The 16,301-nt window shown below is 54.3% G+C and overlaps 1 protein-coding gene across 1 annotated transcript; it reads left to right on the top strand.

The window, feature by feature from the left end:
* The first annotated feature begins 434 nt into the window (after window positions 1-434).
* Window positions 435-15,531, top strand: SLC16A1 (solute carrier family 16 member 1). Its single transcript, XM_030473391.1, has 5 exons — window positions 435-566; window positions 8,542-8,799; window positions 11,957-12,100; window positions 12,638-13,486; window positions 13,979-15,531. Exons 2-5 carry the CDS (start codon window positions 8,583-8,585, stop codon window positions 14,251-14,253), a joined length of 1,485 nt encoding a protein of 494 aa, XP_030329251.1. The 5' UTR covers window positions 435-566; window positions 8,542-8,582; the 3' UTR covers window positions 14,254-15,531.
* The last annotated feature ends 770 nt before the right edge of the window (window positions 15,532-16,301 follow it).

Here is a 16,301-nt window from a genome sequence, read left to right as displayed (position 1 = left end):
CTGCCCAGGGCAGTGCTGGAGTCACTGTTCCTGGAAGTGTTCCCAAACTGTGCAGATGAGCCCCTCAGTGCCATGGGTTAGCGGTGGCCTTGGCAGTGCTGGGGAATGGTTGGACTGGATGATCTTAAAGGTCTTTTCCAGCCTGGTTAAGTCTATGATCCTCTGACACCGTGCTCCCCGCCGCCACCCTGGGCCCCGGTACACCGGGCACCGGCACACCGATCACCGGCCTGCGCTGCCACCCTCTGCCGCCTCTCCCCCCCGCGGGGCGGTACGTGCCGGGGCGCACGGCTCGGCCGGGCTCTGCCGCCGCTCCCGGGGCCATGTGGCGGCGGGAGGGGTCCGTGTGGCGGGGATGGGGGGGATGGACCCTGGAGGGGGGAGACACGACACGCACAGCGGCCCGCGTGGTTGTGGCGGGGCGACGCGCACGTGGCGCGGCGGGGGGCGGTGCTTGCCGCTCGGTGCCATTGCCGGTTCCCCGCCCTCCGCCCTCCGCAGCGCGGCCCCTTAAGAGCGGCGGGGGGGCGGGGGTGGCGGCACTCGGCCGGCGGCGGCACGCGCAGGTAGGGCCCGCGGCGTCTCCACGTGGCGGGCGGCGGGACGGGACATGGCGGGAGCGTGGGGACGGTGCTGGCGACACCGGAGCTCCGAGCGCTCCGCCGCCCTCGGCCCGGCTCGAGGGTCACGGTGTCGCCGGGTTCGGCGGGTCTGGCTGTACCGGGGCCGCGGCTCCGGGCCTTCCGGCGCCCCCTGCCCCAGTGAGTACGGGGAACTCGTGCTTTGTTCCTGTTTCGGCACAGCCGCATGGGTGAGGGTCCCGCGAGGCGAGTCACATACTGTCCAACCTCCGGCCGGTCCCGCCGTCACCGCGCGCCCTTGTGCCCGTAACCTTCCTCAGTGGGTCGCGGGAGCGGCCGGCAGCTTCGGGGGTCCCGAGTGGCCTTGGGAATGAAGAGGGCATGCTCTGCCTCCGGGGGCGTCCTCACCTCTTCGGCTTGTCCGGCCGCTCCTGACCGGCGCCGGGGTTGGCCTGTCCCCGGGGCTGCGCCGGGGAGTCCGGCCCGGTGCCCGATAGCGGTGGGTGCGGGGGGGGAAAAGGCGTGTCTGGCAGCAGATAAGAAGTGGGGGGCACGGGAGAGGACCGCTCCGGTCCCCCGGGAACCGCGTGGGGCGCGTAGGGGGGCCGGAGGGGGCTTCCCCTTTCCCCCCGTGCAACCCGCGCCCCACGCAGGTGCTCCAGGTCTCCCGGTGGGTCAGTCGCTGCAGTCCTGCCTGCGGCGTGACCGGCCGCGGTGGTCGGTGGTGGCGGGGGTGGGGGGGCCGCGTTGGGGCCGGGTGAGGTGGGACAAGGACTCGCGGTGGTCGCGGCGTGGAACAGGGACCGGTGCCTCTTGTATGGCTCCCGAAGCCCACGGCCCCACACAGCGCATCCCTGCCCTGGGTGGGAGGGGTCGTCGGCGCACCGAGGACCGCTGCGGTGGAGGTCGGTGGCGGGGGTTCGGTACCCCCGGGATCCCGTGGGCCGCCGGTGTGCAAATGCCTCCCGAAAGGGCAGTCAATGCTGGCGAGTTTGGAAGTTGATCTGAGAAAGCGGGATGAGCCTGAAGAGGAGGATCAGAAGGAAACTGTGGAGGACGTGTACCTGCAGTGGGTGGGAGAGGTGGGATTTCTGTCCTCCCCTATGACAAGTTGCCGAAAAACTGCAGAGCCCCTTCTGCCCGGCACCACCCCGAAATAACCAACCCTAAAGTAACCCCTTTGCACACAAGGGTTACTCATGTTCTCAGGCTTTTAGTTTCTTCTGAGGAAGAAAGATGGGGTTTCTTGGTTGCATGACAAGAAACCTGGAATCTAATGACACTGTTTTTATGCTTTTCTGGAGCCTTAAGCCTTTTTGTGGTGCACAAGCATCCTATTTTGATGCTAAGTGAGGTAATTTAGTGCTGGCTGATTCTCCTGGGCCTCTTTGAGAGTTTTTTGGCTGTGTCTGGAGGGAAAGGAGAAGGGCTGAGAACTGGGCCGATGTGTGCAATAAGAGGGGTGTGCTGGAGGCAGAGTGGGGCTTTGCATTTGGGGATAGAAGCAATTGGGGTTGCTTAGTGAGAAGGGGCTTTCTCAATCTTTGATTAATCACTGGGGTAATGGATTTCTTTATGACAGATAAGTGTTTTGCAAACCTCCCTGCCCCAAAGTCATAGGGGTGCCTGTGCTGGTCCTGGCCCTTCGGGGAAGGTGTGAAGCATCCTCCTCCCTTTCTGGGAGGTGGTTCCTGACAAAAGGTGCGAATGGCTGCATGTACTATTGGCTCTTATCTCACACAATTGGCCTGATTTACCTGGCAGCCAAAGTGGAAAGTACCCAGTGACTTGCGTGCTATTAATTTGGGTATCCTTTATGAGGAGTTGAAAAGCTGCACGTAGGCTAAGGGATGCGAGTTGCATCTTATTAAGCACCGTAGTGCTAATCTCATTGTTTCACTTTTATGGCTTTTCCTGTTTCCTTCTGTGGAATCAGCCTATAGCAGGGACTCGATGGGAGTAGGAGCCTGTCACCAGTGGTGTCTGTATGACTCACTTCTAAATGTGCCCTTTAAGCTGTTGCAGTGGAGTTGTGCTGCAGCTGAAGAAAATTCACGTGGGGCTGTTGGTTAATTCCTGAAACAGTAATGACCTGCATGCTGCTGGGTACTGGGTGAGTCTCCCATGTCCACCTCTCTCCTGCCTCAAACCTGGTTTGGGGGCTTTAAGGAAGCAGTAATGTGGTGGTGGCTGGGAGCAAAGGCAGCTCACACCCTTGTTTTTAGGGAAGAGAGTGGCATATGTGTTTTGACTGACTTTCTGGGGTTTTGCAGCCTTCTGCAACACACAGCAGCCCTGGCTGGTGTGGTGTCTGGTGGAGGAATGCTGATGTTATTCGGTACCACATTTTTCTCATTCTGAGGATTTCCTGGCGGGCATGGCGTGTTCCTGCTGCTGTTGGGAGGATCAGCTCTGCTCCCTGGAAGAGCATGGCCTATGCTTGGAGTGGGAGTGTGAAACCTGCATGGGGGCTGGGAGCCCCTGTCCCCTTCCGAGACGGGGGTCCAGCAGCTGGTGCTGTGGGAAGTCTTTAACCTGAGGGATGGGAGCATGAGCAGAGTACGGGGTTGTATCACCAGCAGTGCCTTTGCTCCATCCCTGGTACCTCTGAGCTGAAGGGATGGTTCCTTGTGCTCAAAGAGCCTTGCGCCCCTTGGGTGAGTCTGTTCAGACCTGCCTGTGAAACTTGCCAGCAAAGCTGTCTCCAGAGCAGAGGTGCTCCAGCCCTCTGATCATCTCTGGCCTCCTGGAATTGCTCCAACAGCTCCACATCCTTATGTTTGAGGCCCCAGAGCTGGATGCAGGACTGCAGGGTGTGTGGGGGGGCTGTCTCAAAAAAGCCCAATAATAATATGATAATGAATAATAAATAAGCCAAGCTTTTGCCTTTGAACTTGTTGATAGCTTGCTTAGGCTTGACTCCACACTTTCTCATACCATTTAGATGTTTGGTCCCTGCTCAGACAGGCTGAGCATCCCTGTTGCTAATAACTGGGCATGGCAGCCCGGGATGAGAGCTTGTCTGGTATCTGGTAGGCAGAAGCAGCTGCCTGTCTTTCTGTTTGGTAAGGTTTTTCTCCCAAGGCTCCTGACAAACCATCTCAATGCCCTCCTTCACAAGGCGGCTTGTGACCTTTCACAACTTGTGCGCTGCGGCTGCTGCGCTGGGACCTGTCCTTGGGGGCTCTGTGTGCTGGAGAGACCCACCCTAACTATTGTGTGATTCTAAGCTGGGTGTCCAGGAATGGCCTCTGGCCCTGTTTGGGCTGCTCCGTGCCTCTGCAGGCTGGGGCTCGTGCTGGAGGAGCTGCAGATTGTGCTCTGCCAGCGCAGCCGCTGTGCCCTGTGGCGTCGGCCTGTCTGCGTGCCCGGGTTAGCTCACCCGGCCGGCAGACCAGGGCACGTTGGAGGCTGTGCTGGGTGTCCTGGCTGGGAGAGGTGCTGATGGGCTGGGCTGCTGCTGGCAGAAACCTTGGGCTCGCCGGTGCCGGCTGCTGGCCTTGAGCAAAGCCTGCCCGTGCTGCTGCCCTCGCCTCACCCCTGCTGCGCCTCATCAGGGCTTCAATCGACCATTGTCTTGGTGCAGAGCCCTTGCAAGCGCTGGGGAGTCATGTAGGCCATGTGCTGCCAGGTTAAACCCTGGCTATGGGTGCTGCCGGAATTACAGCTCCATGCTTAATGCTGTAAACCCGCTTAAAATTGGTGAAAGTGGTGTCTCGTTAGCTCGTAACAATCTCTATTTCATCTTGCTTCTGACCAAATTTGAAGCTGTAAAGCGTTACTGGCTGTAAACAGCTCGTGATTGCCAGCACTTCCATTTCCTCAGCAGTAAGTATGAGAGCTCAGTTACAGGGACCAGACGGGTTGCTTAGGGCTTGCTGGCTTCCCACAAAGGGGATTTTTATGTCCCTGTGATATCCCGCCAAGTGTTGAGCACTGGAAGAGCCTAAATTTGGGAAGTTGAGGTGGGGAGAGGTAGATGTGTTTCAGGCTCTCCTTCGGATAACGTTTTGGGGTAGGACCAGTGGAGCTTGCCAGGCCTCTGGGGAACAGCCTTCCCCTCTGCCAGAGGCTTGAGGTGGAAGCCCCCTCAGGGAGCAGGGTCTTTGTGCCTGTCCTGCCTGCTCTGGGTGTCTTGGTGCTTGTGTTAACTGGCTGAAGGCTGGTCCAGCGGACTAAGGCACGAGGGAGGCCCAAATGGCGGCCAAGGGGAGGCCCAAATGGCAGCAGAGGGAGGCCTAATGGCAGCCGAGGCATGTGTGAGGGAAGGCAGAGGCGTGTGGTGCCTGGGCATGAGCTCCTGCATGGGCAGCAGATGTCCCTCTTCCTCTGACACAGAGAAGGAGCGTTGTGAGGAGACTTGCATAAAGGGTTTACCTCAGAAATATTTTGCAGCATTTGCAGCGCTTTTATAAATGTGAGCCTCTGTCTGTCTGCTTTGGAGCCCTGCCAGCCTAGGGCTTCTAAAAACACAGCAGTTTGCCACAGTATGTAACCAAAAGTCTTGAAATCTTCCTAGTCCAGGCCCCTCTGGAGAAGGGAAACAGTGCTGGTGTGTAGGACCTGGGAGATGGAAAGGATTTTGGTCTTCTGCGGGATCCGTTTTGAGATGACACAGTCCTCATTGCCTAAAAGCCTCAATTCCTGCTCTGACCATGGATATGCAGAGGAGGGTTGCTGTAGGCTACCCATTCCTGTGGATTAGTCAAGACATTTACGGGGAGCAGATGTGATACTTGCAGTCATTACTTGGTCTCGTCACTCTTAATTACTGCAAATATGGTTATTTTATTTCCTAATAGGGCAAACTGTAGCTGGCTGCCTGGCAGCTGTGAATTTGACTTCCAAACACGTCTTACATGTTGCAGCTCTTCCAAAACAGAGCTGTAAATGTCATAACTATGTTCTGGGTGGGTTTTTTTTTCCCCTTTTTTGCAAAGGGGAGGGAAGTTTTCCAATTGAATTGGCTGCCTTACGTCTGCCTTTTTGTTTTTCCTCTCTCACTTGAAACTACTTCTGTGTGAGGGCAAGGAGGAAATCTGTAAGAAGCCTTGATGCGGTTGAAGGAAGAGCTTTCTAAAACTGGTCTTTCTTATTAAAGATTTTCAATGAGTCAGGGAAAAATGTTGTGGCATGCAGAACTCATCATGTAAACCCTCCGGCGTCAGGCTTTGGGAATCTTGCTTCATAGTCTCAAAGCTTGGCTAAGTTCAAGGTTTTTCCTTGTGTCTCAGCAATGCAAGAGAGGTCATGTCTAACCCAGTGAAGAGTCTTTTATTTTGTAGAGAGATGCCACCTGAGGACCCGCAGGAGGAGGAATGCAGGGAAAGAACAAGTAGATGAACCAAGCCGCAGTAATTTTGGTGCAGTTGATCTCCTTGGGAGTGGTGGAAGAATTAAAATTAAACCTGGGCAAAATTAAACCTGGGCATGTGACTCAGGAGCAAAAGGGAAAAATCCCCAACACCTCATCAGCACCCCCAGCTTTTGATTTGGAGAGTTTTTATTGCCAGTACTTTTAGTTAGTGCTATCAAGTAGATTGTATTCCTTGCTGGTAGGTTTTTGTTGCCAACACCTGGTAGTTTCATCTCTTAATGATATCAGAAATCAGTGCAGTTAGATGGTGCTTTAAAGTTCACTGGAAGCTCAGTATTACTCAAAGCAAGAGGTGGCTGTAAAGTCCAGCACACAGCTCATGGGGGAGGTGGTGTTGAGCAGAACTCGGGGTTCACAGCAGCTTTACAGGAAGAGCCTGGGAGGTGGGTGGGCTGCTCCCCATAGTGAGAGCCCAGAGGTAGGTGGTGAGCCTTGGTGGAGCCTGGCAATCTTCTCCCTGGATGCTGGTGCCATGCCGGTGCCTGCAGGTAAGTGCTGGCTCTGGGGTCTGCTTGCATCTGGACCTGGGTGGCGTGGGTTTGGCTCAGCACGATCCCTGGAAGCCTGAGAGGAAATCGGCTCCTCTGGCTCATGGGCATAGTTCAGGCGTGGACGTGCCCGGAGCAGCGTCTTGTAAATAATTCCTTTGTTGGAGTCAGATCTGCTGGGATGATGGTCATGTGTCGCACTGGCTGGGATGCAGGAAAATCAGTGTCTGGGTCGGGCTAAACCAGTCTTAGCAGCTTACAGAAACCAGCCTCATGTGCTTTGCTTCCTCTTGCCCACTGTGGGTCTGAGGTATGGCTTGAGCGTGCCTGGGTGTCGGGTGGCTCTGGAAACCCGCTGCTGTATCAGGTAACTGCTGCCTGTGTGTCCAGTGCCAGGTAGGAACAGGGGCTCCCTGTGGCTTTGGGCCACTGGCCTCAGCTAGGATACCTGGATCCCAGCCTTGGATGTGCACCGAAGTGCCATGGAGCAAGTGAGAACAAGGCGGGTGCTCAAGTACTGTGTGATGTAGTGAGGGCATGAGGGGACGTGCCAGGTAGATGCTGGCATGTCAGCAGCAGTCGACGAGATGGTAATCGCTGTGAACCTGAACGATGTGTGCTATAAATAGGAGGCTGTGCCTCCCTGAGCCAGCACGCTGCTTTGAAGTTGTTGCTGTCCCTGGTGTGACCTGGGGGAGCTTTGGAGAAGGCTCTCCTGCTCCAAGGTGGCTTTTTCTTCAAGTGGGAACCAGGGCAGCAGGGCTGCAGAGCTTCAGGTGGGCTCTGGCAAAGGAGGCTGATGTCCTCCCCCTGGCTGATGGTGGTTAATGTGGGCAGTGGGGTTTCTGGCTGCACAGCCAGGGAGGGTCATGGGACATCAGAAAGTATCTTCCAAAATCTGCAGGGGAATGTGATTTCTGGGGACTGTAGTGATTCCTGGTGCTTTGCATACTGTAAACCAGGCTTGTGAGCAGCTGCTCTGGTTGCATTTCCTCCCTTGGGTTGCTTGTGCTGCTCTCTGCTGCCTGAAGGAGCCTGATTTTTTTTGAGCAGTCACAGTTCCAGGGTGCGATCCAGCCATGCAGCAGCTGCAGCATGGGGAGTGGGTGCATCAGAACTCTGACTCTGCATCAGACCCCTGACTCTGCAGGTCTCTGAACTGCTCCAAATCATCCTCTACCCGCTCAGCCTCTCTGAGAAGATTCTATACTTCAGCGAGCCTGGATGATATTTTCCCTTTTATTTTCTTGTCTAATCCCTTCTGGTTTTGAGCTTTTAAGGTGAATTGTTTTGACGCTGGGGTGCTTTTTGAAACCCCACATAGCTTTTTGGTAGGGGATGACAGTTTGGCTGTAGCTGGGTCGGGGTTCTGGGCTTTGCTGGGGCTGCTCTGGTTGGACCCATTTCCCCTCCCTAGGCAGCATTGGCAGCATACAGGAGCCTTCCCTGGGCACTGCTTAGGCTAAGTTTAGCCACAGCCCATGACCTTCAGTGTTAGAAAGTGTGTTCTTGCAGAAGTGGAGGTGTCCTGGCTCACACATGTGGATTTACTTCCCTTGGCATTTAATAACTCGGGTGTGCTGCTCCTGCTCTGGATGGCCTGGGGCTTCCTGAGATTTTTGCAGTGTTTTAAGGTGTGCTGGGATCATGCTCCTGGAGATGCTGCAAGGGCTCTGTTCTGGGCAGCAGAGCCCCGCTGAGTCTGGCTGTTGCCCTGCTCGACCTTCTGCAGCTCCAGCTGCCGGTAACCCTTCCTGCTTCACTGCCATGCTCTGGCTGCTGCTGGCAAGGACATTCCCTGCCCTTTTTGGCTTAGGACAGAATATCATGTCTTACATTTGTTGCTTATAAATACCTGCTAGCCAGGGTTCTTAAAGGCCGGCTGCAATCTGAGTATGTGTGTTGGGTTGGTCTCACGAGTCTGGTGTGCTGGTGAGCCCCCAGTGCTCACCTATCAGATCAACTCTCCAGGAGGTGGTCCTGGGCACTGGTGCTGTGCCGACCTTGTGAGCAGGGGTCAAGCCTTGCTGTTGGATGCCAGGGTGTGGGATGCAGCCATCTGTTTTCTACTGAGGCAATACTTTGTCCTTTGCAGATCTTTGAACCGCAACTGAGTCATCGCCAGCTTGGTTCAAGATGCCACCGGCTACTGGAGGCCCTGTGGGATACACCCCTCCTGAAGGAGGATGGGGTTGGGCTGTGGTTGTCGGAGCCTTCATCTCCATTGGGTTTTCTTATGCCTTCCCCAAATCCATCACTGTGTTCTTCAAAGAGATTGAGGTCATCTTCAATGCGTCCAGCAGCAAAGTCTCATGGATCTCCTCCATCATGCTGGCGGTTATGTATGCAGGAGGTGAGTAGACTCGAGGCAGGAGTACATGTTCTCGTGTGTTGTAGTACAGGATGTGGTTCTCCTACTGGGTCTGATTTGCACCTTGCTGTAGTGACAACAACAGAACTTTGCTAGAAGCTGGAATTCTCTCCTTATGTGAGACCAAAACTTCCCTTAGCAAGTTTGTCTGAAGAAGGTTGCTCAAAAAGTCCCATTTAATGCCCAGAATTCAAAAACCGGGTTAATCTGTCCTCTGAAAAGCTGTAAGTAAAATCTTTCCGGGGAATTACGACTTGTGTAATTCTGCCCTTGTCCTTGTTACAGTGTGCTGCAGACACTGTCTGCTTCCAGTGCCTGCCCAAAGGGCAGGGGAGCTGCCGTGCCACGTGCAGGAGCCCTGCTCACAGAGTCTCTTTTAGATAAGACGTTGATTTTCTATTTATTTATTTATTTGAATTTGGCAAACAGCTATATCTAGGGATCTGTCCCCAGTTTCTGGTCAGCTCTGATAGCTCAGCTGTGCTCTGGAGTGCACTAAAACTTCATGCTGCCTTTTCTTTCTTGCCTCCCAGCAGCACCGTAGGCAGCTTGTGCTGTTTGAGGGTAGCAGCGTGCACTGGAAATACAGAGTCATGAGCAGAATAAAGCAAAACTACTTAAACTGAGGCAGCTTCCCTCCCCCATCCTTCAGAAACTGCTTCTTGGAGCTTTTTAATCCCCAAGTGTGCTTTATCCTTGTCTTTAACCAGTGAGGAGCAGGTGGAGTGCTCCCAAGGGATGATACGCTCCTGGCCCTCGCCTCACTGGTCTCGAACTCACCAGCAAACACAGCTTTGCACCGGGTTGCTCAGCTGAAAGAAATCCGAAATAGGAGCTGACTTGTGTCCACTTCAGAGGCACACTGGAGCTTGTCCCGCTGCCATCCGTGGCTGGCAAGCAGCCCGTGCCCTCCCCGCGTTTGTGCATCCAAAGGAGCTGACGTCAGCGCCCGGCCAAGCATGAGGCTTTTCCTCTGGGGGAACAGGCTCTGCTTTGTCCTGGCTCAGCTAGCGAAGCGACCAGCACATTTCCCTGCTCCGATGTTATAACAAGCTTGTAAACCATGTAACTGCCTTAATGAGACTCAATCTGGGCCGTTCCTCTTCTCCTAATAGCTTGGAGCTGGTTCCCTGGGGCACCCTGGGATGGCACTGCCTGGAGTTGCCTGGCAGATGGGCTGAGAGCTCTCTCCTTGAGCCCCTTGTCCCCCTTCTTCCATGCTACCACTGCCCTGCTCCCGTTGAAATCATAGAATCACAGAATGATGTGGGTTGGAAGGGACCTTAAAGGTCATCCTGTTCCAACCCTTTGCCGCAGGCAGGGACACCTTCCACTAGACCAGGCTGCTCCAAGCCCTGTCCAGCCTGGATTGAATGTTTAATGTTGTCATTAAATCCCAGCAGCTAGCCTGTCTTGAACTTGCTTGCCCATCAGCTGGTGGCAGGGATGCTGAAGGTATCCTAGGCCTGCCCATGTGCATCTCCCAGCTCCTGGAGCATGGGAACATTCTGTTCCCCCACTCAGGCATTCCAGAGCTGCTGCAGCCAGACCCTTTGCAGGGTCTGAATTGCACTGGAGCACTCCCTGTGTGCATCCCATTCTCCCCATCCCCCAGGGCACCTTCCTGTGGGAGCTGTGTGCTTGCTTGGAGGCAAAAAATGTAGCTCATGCTCTGGCAAAACGTTGTGACCTGATGGTATCTTGCAGGGTTGGGGTAGCTCCTGTCCTGGGCAGGGCTGGGGGTGGTGGAGCAGCATGTCCTGCAGCCCCACGCAGTCACCGTCAGGGTACGGGGATGTGATTGTCTTAGATGCCCTTTTCTCAGCTCCACATTAGGATTAGGGAGGACTCTGGTTCTGTTACTGAATACTTTTTTTTGTATTCACAGCATGAATACAAGGCAGATCTGCTAACATTTGGTCAGAAATGCTTCATGTGAATCTATAATATAGGAGTGGGTGGGAGTTATTTTTTTCTTTTAATTAAAAAAGGGGGTTCTGGGGGAATCTCCACCAGAGCACACGTTGCTGTCCTCAGCAGCTTCCTGCTCCCTGCCCTTGGAGCTGCTGCTCTGGCCTGGATTTCCAGGAGGAAAGGCCACTGCTGCCTTTAGACTCTGTCCAGGGGATCACGTTTGCTGAGTTCAAGGTCCAGATTTTGCAAAGAGCTGGGTGGTCTGTGAGGCTTGGGGTGATGTGGCAGCCCCCGGGTGCTGCTGCTGCCTCGCATGGGACCGTGGCCCCTTCCCAACTGCTGGTGCCATCAGGTTGGTGTCTCTGTCACAGGCTGCTCTGGCTGGCATGTAGGCACTGTGCTGGCTGTGGACTTCTGTAACCTTCTCCAGACTTTGTTTAAACTGGGCAAAAAGGTCAAGTAGCATCTGAGGACCCATGAATAACATGTTGACAACCTTGCTGTCTGTTAATGGCAAAACTAGGTCTGTTAATATTCGATGGATGTTCATTCAGTTTATTTAAATATGTTTTAGTATCTGTAGAGCAAGCTTTGCAGTATCTAATCACTGTTTGCTTTGGATTAAAGCTCCTGATAATGAAGCACTTAAAAGGTGGGTGTGCAGAGCAATTGGGTTTTCCTGCCTTAGGGGTAGCAGTGAAAACAGAAGCACCCCTTCTCCCTGGGACTCCCTGGGATGGCTGCTCCTCTGTGAGCCCTTGGGGAGGTCTGCCTGTACCCATCAAAGCTGTTTCCTCACAGCTTTGGTTTTGATCAGAAACCTCTCTCTGGAGATGGGCAGTTGCTGTGCACTTGCTGTGCTGCTGAGACTCTAGCCTGTGGTGGGCAAGTGGCCATGGGCAGGGCAGAGCCCCCCAGCCCAGAGCACTGCATGGGGGAGGCGGCTTTACCCTATCCCAAACCCCTGTCCCTGAGGGCAGCTGGTGCCCAGGCAGCTACTGGTTTAGCTCTGAGCAGCTTGCTCAGAGAAGTCTCAGCTTCTTGTGCTCTAATCAAATGTCACTCTTATCAGCAGCTGCCTCTGAACCTCCTGTCCCTTCCCCTTACCCCAATTCCCTCACTGGGTGAAGCATCACTGTGCAAAAGTTACTGCCATAGGCTTCTAGTGTGCTTGTGTGCATGTCTCATGTGAAGATAGCTCATCCCTTAGCATATCTCTTCCCAGGTCCCATCAGCAGCATCCTGGTGAACAAGTACGGCAGTCGGCCCGTCGTGATCATAGGTGGCTTCCTCGCTGGGAGCGGGTTGATTTCAGCCTCCTTCTGCAACACGGTGGAGGAGCTCTACTTCTGCATTGGGGTTGTAGGAGGTATGTGATGGCTCTGCCGTAACGGGGCTGCAACGGAGGTAAGTTCTCCTCTGAGGCAGCAAGAGGAGCAGTTTAAACCCAGTGATTTATTAAGGACTATCTGTGATGAAGTGGCATAAATCCTGATTCCTGTTACATATTCTAATAAGACACGGCCCTGGTGACATACATGGGGAGACTGTACTAGCAACTGTACATGGGACTAGTATTTGGTACAGACAGTAGAGAGCATCTGTTGTTACTGCCCCAGGTTAGGGTTCTGCCATGCAAGTTGACTTTAGGTTTGTCATGAGCCAGGGTGGCTGTGGCTTCCCGATTCCTGTGTGTGGTTTTGCTGCTGCCCTGGTGTCTCCCCCCAATTCAGCAGCAGGGGCAAGTGCTGCTCATGCAATTGGGATGTTAATACAGCCAAAACAGAGCTGTGGAACCCCCAGAACCAAAACCCCGCTTGTTTTGCACCAGCCCTTCTTTCTACTGGTGCTGCTGGCTTATGGGGATGATCAGGCTCCAAGCCCCTTGTTTCTCCTCTCCTTTCAGGCCTTGGACTTGCATTTAACTTGAACCCAGCCTTAACCATGATCGGCAAGTACTTCTTCAAAAGGCGTCCCCTGGCCAATGGGCTGGCGATGGCGGGCAGCCCCGTGTTCCTCTCCACCCTGGCACCCTTGAACCAGCTCTTCTTTGGCATCTTTGGCTGGCGTGGCAGCTTCCTCCTCCTCGGAGGTCTCTTGCTGAACTGTTGTGTTGCTGGATCCCTGATGCGGCCCATCGGCCCAAAGCCAGACCAGCTGAAGAAGGAGGTCACTAAGGAGGCGCTGCAGGAGGCTGGGAAGGCTGGCGACACCAGCACAGACCTCATCGGTGGGAAGACCAAGGAACAGAAGAGCTCATTTTTCCAGACGATCAACAAGTTCTTGGACCTGACCTTGTTCAAACACAGGGGCTTCCTGCTCTATCTCTCGGGCAACGTGGTCATGTTCTTCGGGCTGTTTGCTCCCTTGGTCTTCCTCAGCAATTATGCGAAGAGCAAAAAGATTAGTAATGAGTCTGCAGCCTTCCTGCTCTCCATCTTGGCCTTTGTAGACATGGTCGCCAGACCTTCCATGGGACTAATGGCAAACACCAAGTGGGTCAGGCCCAGAATCCAGTATTTCTTCGCCATCGCTGTGATTTACAATGGAGTGTGCCACCTCTTGGCCCCCATGTCCACCAGCTATGCTGGCTTCTGCATTTATGCTGGCTTCATTGGCTTTGCCTTTGGCTGGCTGAGCTCAGTCCTGTTTGAGACCCTGATGGACCTGGTGGGAGCGCAGCGGTTCTCCAGTGCCGTCGGCTTGGTGACCATTGTGGAGTGCTGCCCTGTGCTTCTGGGACCCCCTATGCTAGGTAGGCTGTGGTGTGCCTGTCCTGCCTGTCCTTGCTGCATGGTGGTGGGTCTCCTTGAGCCATGGGCAGCCCTAAGCATGGGAGCAGGGATGAGGGGGGTGAGCACCGGCCCTGGGGCCATCCCAGCATCTGAGGGATAGCTGAAGAAGTGGGGGTTGAGCCCTTGGCACAGGGTGGGGGAGCAGGGGCCTTCCCTGTAAGGGTGCTGAGGCGCTGGCACAGGGTGCCCAGAGAAGCTGTGGCTGCCCCATCCCTGGCAGTGTTCAAGGCCAGGTTGGACACAGGGGCTTGGAGCAACCTGCTCTAGTGGAAGGTGTCCCTGCCCGTGGCAGGGGGTTGGAACTGGATAAGCTTTAAGGTCCCTTCCAAACCATTCTATGAATAGAGACCTGAAGCTGAGGGCGATGGGCTTGGGCTGCTCTTGGGAACATCTCCACAACCTGGAGCAGTTCTAGGGGTATCTTGCTAAGCTGTCCCCTCTCTGTCCCTCAGGGAAGCTCAACGATATGTACGGTGACTACAAGTACACATACTGGGCCTGTGGGATCATCCTCGTCGTCTCTGGCATCTACCTCTTCATTGGGATGGGCATCAACTACCGTCTGGTGGCAAAGGAGCAGAAGGCGGAGAAGGCGAAGTACGAAGGGAAGGAGGAGGAGACCAACGTCGACGAGGCTGGGAAGCAGAAAGAGGCAAACAATGATGTGGCTCCCTCACCTCAGAAGAGTGGGGAGGATGGTGTCAAAGAGGAGGAGAGCCACATGTGAGGGACAGGTCTCAATCCCAGAGTGTCGGGGAAGTGCTGCTGCCCTGGCGTGGTGGCTGGGGCACTGCTCCGCTGGCGCTGGGCAGCTGTGAGAAGTGTTTAAACCAGGTGTTCATTTTTTAACTAGGCTGAGTTCTCTTTCCATCTGTGTTCAACAAAGATTCAACAGGGCTACACTTACGCAGTATCCTTGTTTGGGGGGGAGTAAAGGGGGGGCTTTTTATAGTTCGGCTTTTTAACAGTAACATGAATGTACTAATATGTGCCTTATAGTCTTCATTTCTAGCTGAATCTGGAGGAGCCTTAACTGTAAACTGTGCTTTAGCTCTGTATTCTGTTTGGGGTGGGGGGGTGGGGTGGGTGTTGGTGTGTTTGGAGTTTTGTTAAAAAGCCATAAAAAAGCAGGATACTGGATTTGTTGAAGCACGATGGGCTTCAGGGCCAGCCCCGGATGAATACTGCTTCACACGCTTCTTACGCAGGTCCTCTGCGGAGGGGAGACTGGGCATGGGGCAGGGTGGTCTGATCTCCTGTGCCTGGTGCCTCTTGGTTCTGTAGGTGGTCTTTAGGTATGTTCTGAAAACATGTTAGCTACTGTAGTTCTTTAAAATCCCTCTTGTTGTGGCTGTTCTCTCATGGGATATTCAGGTTGGAGAAGGTTGGTTGTGGTTCATGTTGGGCAGTGGCGCCTGCTCCGGCGCCGTGGCAGCCCCTGTAACCTGGACCCTGCACCTAAGCCCTCTGTGGGGAGGGTTGGGGTCCCCCCTATCCCCTAGCTCTGCCCTGGTGGTGCCTTTTCTCAGCCTGATGCTGGGTGATGTGGACATGGTGGTGCCAGCCTTGGTCCTGCTTGCAGGGCTGTGCTGCTCTGTCCCTCCGTGGGGTGGGTTTCCACCACAGCATCCCTGTGATCAGTCCCACCCAGATGGGTGTTCTGGTGCCTGACCATGGGCAGAGCAGAGGGGCTGGGTGCAGTCGGTGGAGATGGTACATCCCTGAGACAGGCCTTCTGCTTTTGCTCTTTTATCTCTGTAGAGAAACCTCTTTTACTTGCTTCTGTTCAACTGAGATCTTAAGGCAGTGGATGCCCTACCACTCACATCTAGGACACGTAGTGGGGAGGAAAGAATTTGTATGTATTTATTTTTTATTTTTTAGTGTTGGAAAATATCTCATTGTACGTGGAGCAGGTTAATGGCTCTCAAGTTCTAGCAAATGTTGATCAGAAACCATATAAGAGGCTGAGTTTTTTCAAATAAACTTGTTTTTTTACAATTTACTTATCAAGTGTTAAACTTCTTTCCGAAGATCACACTTGTGTGCAAAGGACGTGTTTAGGGTTGGCATTGAGAGGAGCTGTACTCAGACCCAGCCTCTGCTGTGCTGGTACCTGACCTCCTGGTACCACTGGAGCTGACACAGGCATTGCCATACTGGTGCAGCATGCTAACCCCTCTTATAAAGGGGAGAAAACCCCCCATTAAAACTATTTCCTGCTGCTTGGATTGGGTTAGCTGGGAATGTGTCAGTAGTAAATCCTCACTTGTTTTCTAAGGGTGGTCTCCATGACCTGTGCTGCTTGGAGCTGGGTGCCACCCTGGCTCTGGGACCTCCTGTGGAACTGCTCCTAGGATCCGCTACGGTGCAAGTGCAGGTGAAAGAGAAGGGTGTGTGTGGGGGGGTTCAGAAAGAGAAAACTTTTGCCCTGCATTAGGCCATAAAGTGACTCAGTCTAAAGCCATGTAATTGCCCTGCTTGCAAGGGCAGAGCCGGGCCCTCACGCTGCAGTGGTGGGGTTGGTGGTGCTTGCTCTGGACTCTGCCCTGCAGCACCTCTCCTCCCACGGCAGCCTGGCAGGGCACAGGCTGTCTCTGCCCTGTTCCTCTCATGGCTCAGCTCCCAGAAAGAGCAGGGCTATATTTAGTCACCTTATTTCTGCAAGCTAAAGGTATCTGTGGCACTGGGAAGTAACAAAAGTGGTGCCTTGCTGTTACCTACTTGTAAAGCAGGAGCTATAATAAGCCAGGGGGTGTGGTGTAACCAGTGGGA

This window comes from Strigops habroptila, chromosome 18 (genome assembly GCF_004027225.2).
Source record: "Strigops habroptila isolate Jane chromosome 18, bStrHab1.2.pri, whole genome shotgun sequence".
NCBI classification, from domain to species: Eukaryota; Metazoa; Chordata; class Aves; order Psittaciformes; family Psittacidae; genus Strigops; species Strigops habroptila.
Note: the sequence above shows the minus strand (reverse complement) of the source record. Positions and strands in the feature narration are given on the sequence as shown.

Bases quoted from the DNA above. Each gene is read 5' to 3' on its own strand.
- SLC16A1 (XM_030473391.1), top strand. From the start codon at position 8,583: ATGCCACCGGCTACTGGAGGCCCTGTGGGATACACCCCTCCTGAAGGA. The intron at 12,101-12,637 runs GTATGTGATGGC...CTCTCCTTTCAG, and splicing joins CTGCATTGGGGTTGTAGGAG to GCCTTGGACTTGCATTTAAC. The intron at 13,487-13,978 runs GTAGGCTGTGGT...TCTGTCCCTCAG, and splicing joins TCTGGGACCCCCTATGCTAG to GGAAGCTCAACGATATGTAC.